At 31.6% G+C, this 13,077-nt stretch overlaps 1 protein-coding gene across 1 annotated transcript in view; it reads left to right on the top strand.

The window, feature by feature from the left end:
• Nucleotides 1–13,077, top strand: part of WDR7 (WD repeat domain 7) — a 500,592-nt gene that overhangs the window by 76,413 nt on the left and 411,102 nt on the right. The window contains exon 13 of the mRNA XM_051969585.1: nt 269–464. Coding sequence (XP_051825545.1) covers nt 269–464 — 196 coding nt within the window. The remainder of the gene's footprint in view (nt 1–268; nt 465–13,077) is intronic.

Genomic DNA, 13,077 nt, shown 5'->3' with positions numbered 1-13,077 from the left:
TTTTTTTTTCCTCTTCATCTTCAATTATATTTATATAGTAGAATAATATTCATTAGGTAAAAGTAAGACTATTACATATCCTTTTAATCTTAATATTAAATAATTTCCTCAATATGTCAGTGTTCAATTGAAGTTGTATGTATATTATGCAATAATTTTTCATTGCTCTAAATATAGTGAATATTTAGTTAATTCTTCTTTCAAATAATGTTATAATTATTATTCTTCATTGCTCTAAAACATAATCAAGATTTGTTTTCCTTTTTAGACAAGAGTGCAACACTGCATCTGCTCTGTTGCCAGTGACCATTCTGTAGGACTTCTAAGTTTGAGAGAAAAGAAATGTATCATGTTGGCATCTCGTCACCTTTTTCCCATCCAAGTAATAAAATGGAGACCTTCAGATGATTATCTAGTGGTTGGCTGTTCAGATGGCTCTGTGTATGTCTGGCAAATGGATACTGGTAAGATTAAATAGAAAATTATTTTTGTGTACTTGATATTTCAAGAAGTAAACTGATAAGTTCACATTTTAAGAGTATATTTTTAATATTAGGAAAGTTAGCTTTAGAGGTATAGATTTGCTTTATTTTATTCCAGTTATTGGTACTTCCAGATGTTTTCATCATCAATAAAGAGGAAAGACTGAATAGTTAAGGGGTAAGAGCACTTGACTAAAAATCCAAGAGCCTGGGTTTTACTCTACCTCTCCTGAGAAATGTCTGTTTGTTGTTGGATTAATTGTTTCATGTCTCAGTTTCCTCATCCCTAAAATAAGGAAATCTGTTAAATGATTTTAAAGGTCCTTTCTAGACCAAAGAAATTATATTATAATGTTAATAAATACTTAAGTGTTTATTGTGTACATGCACATATTTTATTCTACTTTAAATAATAACATGGACAGTCTTTGCCTTTTAAGAGTTTCTATACCAATGAAAACATGATGATAAGGATAAGACAATTAGATGTAATTATTTGACAAAGACATATTCAAAATATGTATAAGACATCCTATGTGTCAAGATTAGAGTTTCAGGCCCGTAAGGAAGCCATTTAAAAAAATTGTTGAGACTAGTTGAGCAATATTTCTGTGGAAGAGAGAGTTTTCAAATATTGTAAGCATGTTTAAAAATAATAAGATAATATACTTTCGGAGGTTCAGTGGTTTGAGTCAAAAAATTTATGAGGATATTTCATGTTATTTTTATGAAAACATTGTGCTTATTTTAAACTAAGCAATATGCGTTCTTGGATTGACTCATTGTATTGAATCTTTGAAAGGCCATGTGATCCTATTCCTGAATGTTTGTTTATCTGTTTTCTACATCTGCATTCTTATTACTTCTTTAGAACTTTCACTCTACCTCATCAATTTTATATTTCATTATTCTTCTTTTAAGTACATATTATATTCTAATTTGTTTTTGTTCACATATTTAATCACCCCTATCTGCTAGACTGTGAACTATCTTCTCTATGCCTTTGCACGTAATAGGTATATAATAAACGAATTGAGGTTGTTTATGACTTATGTATTCACAGTTAAAATGATGTTCTTGGAAAAAACTGCAGAGCTAATTATGAAAGTTTTATTTGTGTATTGTTATGAAAGGGAGCTCTGTAGTAGTGACAGATATAAGAAACTTTTATATGGAAAAATTAGCATATTGAATTCAGAGATGATGTAGTTTAAAGTCTCTATAAAATTTGTTCAACTTAAGTTAATAAAAAATAACATTTCCCCCATTTAAAAAGTACTTTTAAACCTATTAAGCTATGGGAGATAGTGTAAATAAGAGTCTAAAGTTGACTATCAGTGCAAACTGATTTTCTAAAATATTTGGTGGAAGAAACAACTAATCCAAAACTTCATGGAGCCTAGATATTGCTACTATTACAATCATTATCCAGTTATACATTATACAATGAACTACAGTTTAGATTATGTGCTATATAACATTGTAATACATAATATTATATGCATATAATATTGTGATCTGCAGCTATATTTTGGCTGTTACTATATAGATATATAGATTCAAGTCAGTATACAAGTATTCCAGGGATTTTCAAAATCAAGATAAAAATGGAAAAACAGAATTAAGTTTTGTATTTCAATATTAATAACAGATACATGCTATCTTTCACCCCCCTGCTGTTCGATATTTCCAGATAGAAATATAAGGGCTTCGAGGGATTAAGTAGGGAATATCCTGAAAGTTGTGACATTATTTATTTATTAAATGTATTTATTTATTAAATAAATAAAAAATGAGGAAAGATAAATCAGACTGTGTCAAGGCTTGATGTCTGAAGTCTCCATAAACTCTGAATAGTTATTGGATCGTTGTTTTTATTGCTTTGGGATAGACATCCTCAGAAATGAAGTTCTTCTAGTCTAAAACTAGTTCTACTAATTTGTTTGTTCTTCATTCATATAAATCTATTTGAAAATATAGATATTTTTAACTAAAAATTTTTGGGGAAAAAGCACTTTATTTTCTAGTTAAGTTCACCCTTTTCTTATTGAATGTATTATTTCCCCCGAGTGCCTTAATTTTTGTGACAGAAAGCAGGAGTTACTAATGCAGTATGAGTTACTAATACAGTATACCTATAGTTGATATATAGAAGACAAAACTTTTTTATTCTTATTCTCATACCATCTTTTGTTATCTCTAATAACATTTAAAGTAGGGTACAGAGAAATATATAAATATTTTCTCATGTTTTTAAATACATTTTAAATAATTTTTAAATAGAAAATTATCCCAGTCACCTAATAATAGTGATGAGCTTCCTACCTTCTTGCCCTTGGCCTGGGCAGCAGATAGCCTAGCTATTTTTTCCTAAAGCTGTCTGGGGTCAGTATGCAGAGATAGGATCAAGTTTGGATCTTTTATAATGAGAACATTAGCATACATTAGGTAAGATTATTTAGATTTATATTCATTCTACCTTTCACTAAACCATTTGTATTGCATAGTAGTGCTATTTCTATTCACTCTCAAGTTTCTTACTGCTTTGAGAATTTTGATCCTTCCATATATCTACTTTTCCTGCCTAATTATCTATTTCAGACTGACATAGTCCATATTTTTAGGAGAATGCTGAAGTTGTAGAATGTAGCTCAGAGAATTGTAGGTATTCTTTCATTTTACATTTGCTTGCTTGAATTTCATAAGCGCTAATAGATTTTTCTTTGGAAGTTTAGGTTGTATAATTTCTGCCGCAACAGATTTCCTTTTTGTGAAATTTTAAATATTAAAAGCTAATAATTCTGTGACTTATTGCAATGAAAGCATCATATTGTACTGAAAATGTCTCATTCTGTTAAATGATGTTTTAAAAGTCTTATTATACTTTAAACTTTAACAGCTGTTTTGTATATGTATTTCTATATGTAGGTAGGTTGGCATATATGCATGTATGTATAAATTATATTACATGGAATTATTGTATTTTAACTTGTTAAATACCATGTCCAAGTTATCTTTATAGGAAATCTCATGAAAATTGTCATTGTTCAACTCTATTCTTACTGGCTTGTTTTTGTACCCCTTCCTATAAGGCTATCTAATGCTACATAATTCTTATAATACACACATGGCCATAATAGCATACTTTTTCTTATTATTAATTCAAACTTTGAAAAGGTGCTAAAAATTAATAGAAAATGATGAGAGGGTACCTCTTGTTTTAGTCCTGCCATTTAAAAAAAGATAAACCTTCTAAATTGAGATTAGGCCATAGTGATACTCATTTTCATTTCAAATCTGACATATGTTTCTTTTTGTCAGAAATCGATCCTAAAGTTATTTTTACTTGAAGTTGGGATTAGTTTAGCTGTGTGTTTGAAAATTGTATTCATAGGACAGAGTCAATAACTTGAAACATTTGAAGTGACCATGGAATCATATTTACCAGACTTGTTGAGAACAGTTTTATGTATGAATTATATTTTAATTTAACCTTGCATCATTTGATTATTGCTCTTCCCTCAAAACTGAAATTACATACTAGAAACAGGAGGTGGTGCTGCAGTTTAGTCCTTTTATTGTTAATGGCATATTTGAAGTATCAGATATTTATTATCATATATTTTATCATTTTTTTTTCCTAATGGTGTATTGTAAGAAGGGATTGGGTTTAATTGCATATTTTTCAGTAAAGAGACATTGAATTTTTTTTTATATTCTTTGTCATTTACCCTTAAGTTTAAAGATAAGAGTGACAGTTAATGGAAATTCTAAAAGATTGAGAAATGTTTTGGAATCATTGCCAAGAGCGAGGTTTGGTTAGGTCTTGGACAATGTTCAGTTAAAGTTAAAGCTGAGGTGAATGATTTCCTAGTTTTATGCATGTTGGAAGAGATGGGTGTCTTAGTTGTTTTCTGTCCTTCCCTCATCCCTCATACTGAAGTACTCTTCCTTCACATTTTTTCTCTTTTCCATTCTATATGTTTCTCTTGCTAGCATTCTACTTAAGTTTCCTATATCCATGTTCTAAACTATCAAAGTAGTATTCCAAGTGATGTTATTTATTCTATCTATTTTATGTCCTAACCTGTCCTCTGCTGAGTTATTTTTCCCAAATACTGATTTAATTTTGTCACTCCACTGTTTTTAAATATTCAAGCCTTCCCCATTGCTTATATGCTAAATTCCAGATTCTTTAGCTATTTCAATCTGAGATTCTCCATGGTATGTCTCCAGATTTCTAGCAAGTCATCACTATTTCCAGTAAATTACTATTAAAATACTACTTTGGACATTTTTGTCTATATAGGATCTTTCTGTTAACCTACTTGAATCTGAAGTATAAATATAGGATAGTTTTAATATGGATTTAAAAAAAATTAGTGACTTGAAGCAGTTTTCATGTAGTTATTTATAATTTGAAATTTTTTGTGATAACTCATATAGTCCATTTTTATATTGGGGAATAATTCTTGGTTTCATTTTTTTTTATTCTTTCCATATTTTGGATATTGGACTTTTACTGATGATTGAATTACCTATATTTTTTCATGCTGATTATCTTGATTGATTATTTTCTTCTTAAAAAGTACGAGATTTTAAAATAATGTACAAATTAATTTTATAAGGAACCTGCCAAATATTTATTTTTGATGTACATCAATATATATCAATATATATTTGATGTATATCAAAATATATATATTTTGAAGATCAATAATTTTAAAAAGATACATAGTTATTTGTAGCAAGTACAGATGTTTATAGGATTTATTGTGGGTTTTTAGGGACTTATCTGATTCAGCATTTTGCATCTAAAATCCCCATAGTTTAGATTGTGACAGTTGAAATGGAGTGCAGAAAAAAAGATCTGCTTGAAAACCCAAAGATCATTTAAATGCAAGATGTTGTACTATAACTCTTGTAAGGATTTGTCACTGAATTGTGTAGAGAATCAGTAGTTTGGTCCTTTATTTAAGTCATATAGATTTTAAATTAAATCTTTACTTTTCTTTTAATTTTTTTCTCAAATTAAGAGATTTTTAGATTTGAAAGAACAATAGTATTGTTTAGATATTGTGTTTCCCAAGTTAATCCTCTTCTTTTGATTAATTTTAATGGCTATTTGTATTATTAAAAATTTAAGAAAAAGTATTGAATGCGAATACCTTGTATATGTGGCACAAAATACAGAATTATATCTATCTGTGTTTCTTTCTGCTTAGCCTTTCTAACACCAAATGCATTAGAACCTAGAAAAGTGTCTATAAAAGAGTTTTTATTATTTTGTTTTGAGACACTTCTCAGTATATTCAGGAAAGTGATGTGAATTTTCAACATCTTGGAGAGGGTATTATCTCATTCAGTTATTTTTGCTGTTTTAACAAAAAGTCTAGAATAAGCTTCCCACACTGTCCTTACATATTCTTTTTTTTTTCCCCTGAGGCAATTGGGGTTAAGTGACTTGTCTAGGGTCACACAGCTAGGCAATGTTAAGTGTCTGAGGCCAGATTTGAACTCAGATCCTCCATTGCTCCACCTACCTTCCCCACATATCCTTTTCTTAGTGATTCCTTATGCCATGAAGCTTGTTTCCAACACTAGACTGCCTTGTAGTATTCTAGTCATAGTATGAATTATTCCTAGTTCATTTCACTACATATCATTTAATACAAGACTTCTATGTTTCTCTAAACCATTCCTTTCATAATTGGTTATAGTTCAGTAATATTTCATTATGCTCATATACAATAATTTGTTTAGCTATTCTTAAATTGATACTCTTTTTGCTGTAGTTCTTTAAAACAAAAGATGTTTCTATATTTTTGGAATATAAGGTGCATTCATCAAGATAAACAAAGCAATTGGAGGAGTTTAATATTGGGATTCTGGAATCTGTTACTCCTTTTTGTCAGTAAGAGTGGCAGGTTATTAGGTTGAGTTGCTTGGCACATCAGTAAAATTTGTAAATTTGGAGGGTTTTTTTCCCCCTTTGAAATATTATATTGAAGAGTAGGACTACTTTCCACTGGATGTATAGATAGTTGGTCAGTCAGATGAGTGATCCAAATAATACTAATAAGAATAAATGCTAACAAATGAGGAACATTCTATTATTACAGTATTTCAAAATTTCAAAAAATTATAACTTTTTTAAAAATGTAGGCACTTTTACCACTGACATAGATCACAGTTTCTTCATACTTCTCTGTAAGTGATTTTATTAATTACTCTGGCCAAAAAAATCATTGTCTGGTGGTCAGGTCTCTGATAGATCTCTTAACTTAGATTGATCCTGAGGAGACAGTTCATGATGAACTTATACTTGATTAATTCTTTCCAACTTGTATGATCTGTCAGAATTTCTGTGTTCCACCTTGGACTTGTTGAGTATATATGGCTCTGTGCCCTAAGTCAAAGCTTTTTAAACTATGGGTCACAACCCACGTGGGGTTGTGTAACTTGTGGAAGTTGTGAAAAAATTGGCAACAGTAAAAGATTTTTTAATGCAATGGCCAAAAATTAATTCAAAATCAAACATGTAATGAATCTGAAATTTTTCTGGCAGCTCTTATCCAAGTTACATCATGCAACTGACTTTACCGCAGCCTTAGTTCTAAACACACATGTACATTTTGCATTGTGCATGCATGAATTCTGCCAGAAACACTTTGAGTCAAATTAGAGATGGGGGTCACATAAAAATTTCTTAGGTGAAAGGGGTCACGATTGGAAAAAGTTTATGAAGCTCTTGTGTAAAATCATCACTGTAGTTAGAGGAGGAACTATTGCAATTGCCTAGTATTTGTGGGTGATTAGACATCAACTAATATTTTACATTATCTCAGTAATTTTACAATGCTAATCATACCCTTACTCCTTTAGCTCCTTATGTGTTCCCCTATTTGAAAGTAATTTTTTGTATTTTTATTTGTTACTAGAATTTAATAAATTGATAATTTCTCAGTCAAGAAAGGTGCTCTTTTTTCCCCCTAATTTTTCTTTCCTAATTGTTATAGTTCATATGGTTTTAGACTAATGGAATTGGACTAAAAACATCCGTGGGAAGTAATTAACCCAGAGAAGGCATTGGAGTAAGAGGAATTCAAAAAAGCATGTTTGAAGAAAGTGGGATTTGAGCTGAGCATTAAAGGAAATCAGTAGTTGGAGCAGAGCAGGGAACATGATCTAAGCATAGAGGACATTCAGATAGAGTGTCCAAATCTGAGAGAATTTTTTGCTTTTGAAAAAAGACAGGAAGGTAGTGCCTTTGGTTTAAAGGATACATGTAAGAAGACTGGAAAAGAACAAGGTGGTCTAGGTTAAGTTTCTGGAGGCAGAAGAGAGCCACTAGAGTTTATTGAGTAGGGGAATGATATGATCGGATCTGCATTTTACAAAAATCACTTGTGTGGCTGAATGGAAGATGGATATAATGGGGAGACCTATCACCATTAGACTTGTAGTAGTCCATGTGTGAGATAGTCAGAGGTACAATGTTAGAGGAGAAAATGGTGCAGATTTGAAAGACATGGCATGAACAACAACAACAACAAAAGAACCTTGACACGATAATGCAAGAAATGATCCAAGAAAATTGTTCCAAAGTGATAAAACAGGAGGGAAAAGAAATAGAAATAGAAAAAATCCACCAATCATCATCTCAAAGAGATCCTTTATGTTACACATTGGAATATTATTGCCAAATTTCAAAACTCTCAAATCAAAGAGAAAATTCTGCAAAAAACAAGAAAAAAAAATTCAAATATGCTGGAGCTACCATTAGAATTAGACAGATCTGGAATCATCTGCTGACAATCAAAAGAACTAGCCTTGTAGTCAAAGTATCATATCCAGAAAAATTTTCCATATTATTGTATGAAAAAAAAAAAGGATATTCAACAGACTTGCAGATTTTCAAGACTTTCTTTCAAACAAACCTGAACTCAATAGAAAATTTAACATATAAGAGCCAGTATCAAAGATCATTTTCAAGGAATGGGCATGTTTGTTTTTTACATGTTTTTTTACATTTATATATGCCATATATTTAAAATTGACACCAACAGTTGGGTAGCTCAAAAGAAAGATTGGGAAGAATTGAATATAATCTGACTTAAAAAAACAAAACCACCTAGGAAAAGGTTTAAATAGTAATTATGTTATACAAATGAAGTGCAGAGTAAGAATAGACATAGAAGCATTAGAGAAAGGTGGAGGGCTCATAATTCTGAAAACCTCACATCAGGAATGGGTCAAACAGATAATGGGTCAAACAGATAACTCTCTCTCTCTCTCTATATATATATATAAAACCCCCTCTGAAATCTTTAAAGAAATAAGAGAGGAGGAATGTGGGAGGGGAAAGCAAAAGATGAGTGAAAAAAACAGGGGAGAGATGCATGGGTGAAGGACGTTTAAGTAATAGCAAGGCAGGTTGAAGAGGGGAATTAAAGCAGAATAGTTATCAGGTAGAGGAAAAAAAACAGATAAATCAAACTGAAAAATACAATCAAGAGAACAATATATGTCAGCCATTCTAATATTGTTTTAGATGTATGTTTACATGTGGGTAAATACATATATGTGTGTATCAGAGTATATGTAGATAATGCATGCATGTTGCTATATGTATATGTCTATATGCATGTGTGATTGGGTGTAAATGTATATATGTGTGTATATGTATAAATACATGTGTGTGTCTATATATGTGTAAATGTATGTTTATGAACATATCTTTATATGTATATAACATCTGTGCTTAACTATAGCCTCCTTGGGGGAAGTGGAAGGGATGAAAGGGGAAAAAAAGAATAAAGTAAAAAAAGTGCACAGCTAAGAACAAAAGAATAACTTACAAGGAAACAAACAAAAAAAAAAGATGGACAGTCATGAATATAATTTCTTCTCCTATTATATATCCTAATAAACTGGTAGTTTATTATATATTTTGAATCCTCCCTGAAGTTCTGCTGGATAATTGACAGTGTTCTATTCTATTTTGTTTTGTTTTTCTTTTCTTTTTTTCTTATTCTGTTTTTTTAAATAAAGTTTTTAAATACATAGAAAATAAAAATAGAAAAAAAAATAAAAAAGAAACAACAAAATAATCAGAAAAAATAAAAAAAAATAAAAATGAAACATTACAAAGATGAAATTGACAGAACTTGATAACACCTTTCTTATAGAGGGGTGAAAAAAAAAGAAGTCCAGGATGAACTCCTAGGTTGTGAACCTTGTGAATCTGCTGAAGTGGGAGGATGGAGTTAACATAGTAAACAATTAACACAATCAAAGATCCAAACCAGAATTGTTGAGATTAGGGGGAAAGATATACTTAGTTTAAGTTGTCTACTGGACATCCAGTTTGATTTGTCTGAAATGCTATTGGAGATGCAAAATTGGAGGGCACTAGGGAGGTTTTTTTTTAGGTAGATCAAGAGATAATACATGAAAAGTACTTTTTACAAACCTTAAAGTGCTATAGAAATGCTGTTTATGGTACTACTAATAATGATAATGCTTTTTGTCTAATGTATGTTCATATACTTGATTTATATTTGCAAAAAAATGCCACTATATCTTTTAAAGTGATAAGAGAATTTTTCCAAAAATAGAAGGTAACTTGTGACTTAGTTGAATTTGAGACAGTTGGAATGTTTTTGGTTCACTAAGAATGACTATTTTTTTTCACGTGAAGATTGAAGTCTTTTAATAGTTTGGTCAACAAGTATTTATTAGATGACTTTAGTTATTAAAATCTGAAAATAGTGATTACATTAGGAAATAATTGTCCTAAATCTATTAAAGGTATATTTTGTATAATTAGATTAAGAATTGATATTTGACATAAATGTCTGGAACAAATAAAATAAAAAGTTATGATTAGTTTGAATCAGCCTTGTAGCAATAAGAAAGGATTCTTTATTTTTTTGATACTGATTCCACTTTAGATATGGCTTGAGTTTCATCTAAGAAATTTTATTCTTTAAGAAAATTAGACTGGGGAAACTGTATCCATGACTATCACAATTTAAAAATGGAATTCAAATTCTGATAAGTAGGCTTGTTCAGTGAAATATATCTGATGTAGTCAGACAATTGTTATTATAAGATTGGCAGTTAAGTTCACTATTCTGAAGAATTTAATAAACTTGAATTGGAATTAACAAAAGAATAAAAAGCATAATAATAATTTACCATTGCTTTTATTTAGTATAAAATATCCATAAAATACTTTATATTAGCTGTTACCTGTTGGAATCTTTACAAACTGTTACGTCATTAGAGTTGATAGAGACAATAATTATCTAATTTAGCATGGTTCAGTGTCATTGATCTGATCTTACAAGGAGATGTTTTGAGCCAGAACCTGAAACAAGGTACTAAGTAAACTAATTGATACAATGCTTGTGTTCCCACCTTTAGAGAGCTCATATAAGCAAGAAGTATTTAAGTACTCATTGGAGTTCACATGTATGGGAGATTCACAAAGTAAACTTTATAACTTTGTGAATTCATACCTCCCTTGAAGCTCTCAGGGCCAGAGAGCACTCTGGGAGAAACCCATAATTACTCTCTCTCGCATCCCACAATCCCTCTCTCGAAGAAGGAGCAGAAATAGAGCTTCAGTTAGCCCAGTCAAGAGAGTTCAGCTGAATTAGATTGGAGAGGAGCATGCTGGGACAAACGCAGAGTACCCTGGGAGATTGAGAGCCAGAAGCCCTCTCTCAGAGGCAAGAGAGATTCATTCCATTTTCCACTTGGCTGGCTGGAGGCTGAAGAAAGCAGAGGCAGAAGCAAAGGACAATCTGCAAGAGCTCTTGGAACGAAGCAGAGAGATAGGTCTCAACTAACTGGGTTATTTTGGAAGGAGAAAATAAACGTTTGCATTTTTACCAGTTGGCTGCATTTTGGGTGATTATTTACTTTTAACTGATAGTAAGACTGCCTCCAGAAAACCTCCCCGAGAAACCTGCTTTCTCCCAGAGAGAACTATTATCTTTTAAAGAAGAACAAAAACACCACAGTTACCAAATAGTTTAATAACCTTCCACATACACATGGGACTATCTGTAGGCAATTAATAATAGCATTTGAATATGTGGATATATTTGGTAGATAAAGTTTGTGATCACTTAACATTAAGAAGAAAATATGTTATTGGAATCTGTAGTCTCAGAATATTCATTCAAGCAGTATTTTACATATATATACACATGTACATATATTTATGTCTCTATATAATTATAATTACTATGTATGAAGAAGTGTTCAAAGCATTGCAGAGAGGAAAAAGAGAGCTATTTAAGTCTTTAATTTTACATTTTTTAAGTAATCTTTTTTCTCCCTTTATAACTTTTATCTATTCTCTCCCTCTCATTTGGAAAAAAAAAAAGCACCAAAATCTTTGCAACAAAATATGCAAAGTCCAGTCAGTAAATAAATATTTAAGTGCATATATGTGCCAGGCATTGTGCTACGTGCTAGGGATGCAAAAACCAGTTCCTGTCCTCAAGAAATTTATAATCTAATGGGAGGAGATAACAAACAAACAAATTATCCAAAGAAGTTATGTGCAGGATTAAAAGGAAATAATTAACAAGAGTGTTGGAATCTTTACAAACTGCTAACTCATTAGAGTTGATGTTTGGGGCAGAACCTGAAACAAGTTACAAAGTAGAATTAATTAATACAATGTTTGTGTTTACACCTTTACTCATTGGAGTTCACAAGTATGGGAGATTCACAAAGTAAACTTTGTAACTTTGTGAATTCACACCTCCCTTGAAGCTCTTAGGGCCAGAGAGCTCTATGGGAAAAAAAACCCATAATCCCTCTCTCTGGTATATAAGAAGAAAGCAGAGGCCCATGGAATGAATTCAGCCAAGTTACATGGAGAGGGGAGTGTCAAGTCAGAAGAAGCCAGGAGCCGGAGTTGAGCTAGAGCCAGGAGAGAATTACTTCGGAAGGCAAGAGAGACAGATTCATCTTTGTGCTGGCTGGAGGTTGAAGGGAGCCAGAGGCAAAGGACACAGTTACAGGAGCTCTCAGAACCGAGCAGAAAGATAGGCCTCTAAGAATCTAGCTATCCAAAGGGCCCAAGGAAAGAGACAAGATCTGGAAGGAGAAATAAACATTTGTATTTTTACCAGCTGGCTGCATTTGGGGTAATTATTGATCTGTACTGATACTAAGGCTGCCTCCAGAAAACCTCCCTGAGAAACCAACCTACCTTCTCCCAGAGAGAACTATTACTTTAAAGAAGAACAAAAACACCACACAAGAGGACACTAGAATTAAGAGGAAGTGGTAAAGGCTCCCTGAAAAAGATGGATTTTAATTAGGATTTGAAGGAACTCAAGGAAATAAGGAGTTGTTGATGAGGAGAGAAGATGCTCTAGGTATGAGGAGCAGACTGTGAAGATGCCTTAAGATAGTATTGTTAATTGAACATCCAGGAGGCTGATGTCACTAAATTGAAGAGTGGATGATGAGGAATAAAGTGACTTAAGACTGAAAAGTTTGGGATGGAGCAGAGTTATGAAGGTTTTTGTATTCCAAGAAGAGACTTGAGGCAAGCAAACTTACT

This window comes from Antechinus flavipes, chromosome 1, assembly GCF_016432865.1.
Source record: "Antechinus flavipes isolate AdamAnt ecotype Samford, QLD, Australia chromosome 1, AdamAnt_v2, whole genome shotgun sequence".
In the NCBI taxonomy this organism is placed as follows: domain Eukaryota; kingdom Metazoa; phylum Chordata; class Mammalia; order Dasyuromorphia; family Dasyuridae; genus Antechinus; species Antechinus flavipes.
This window is presented reverse-complemented; position numbering and strand designations above follow the sequence as displayed.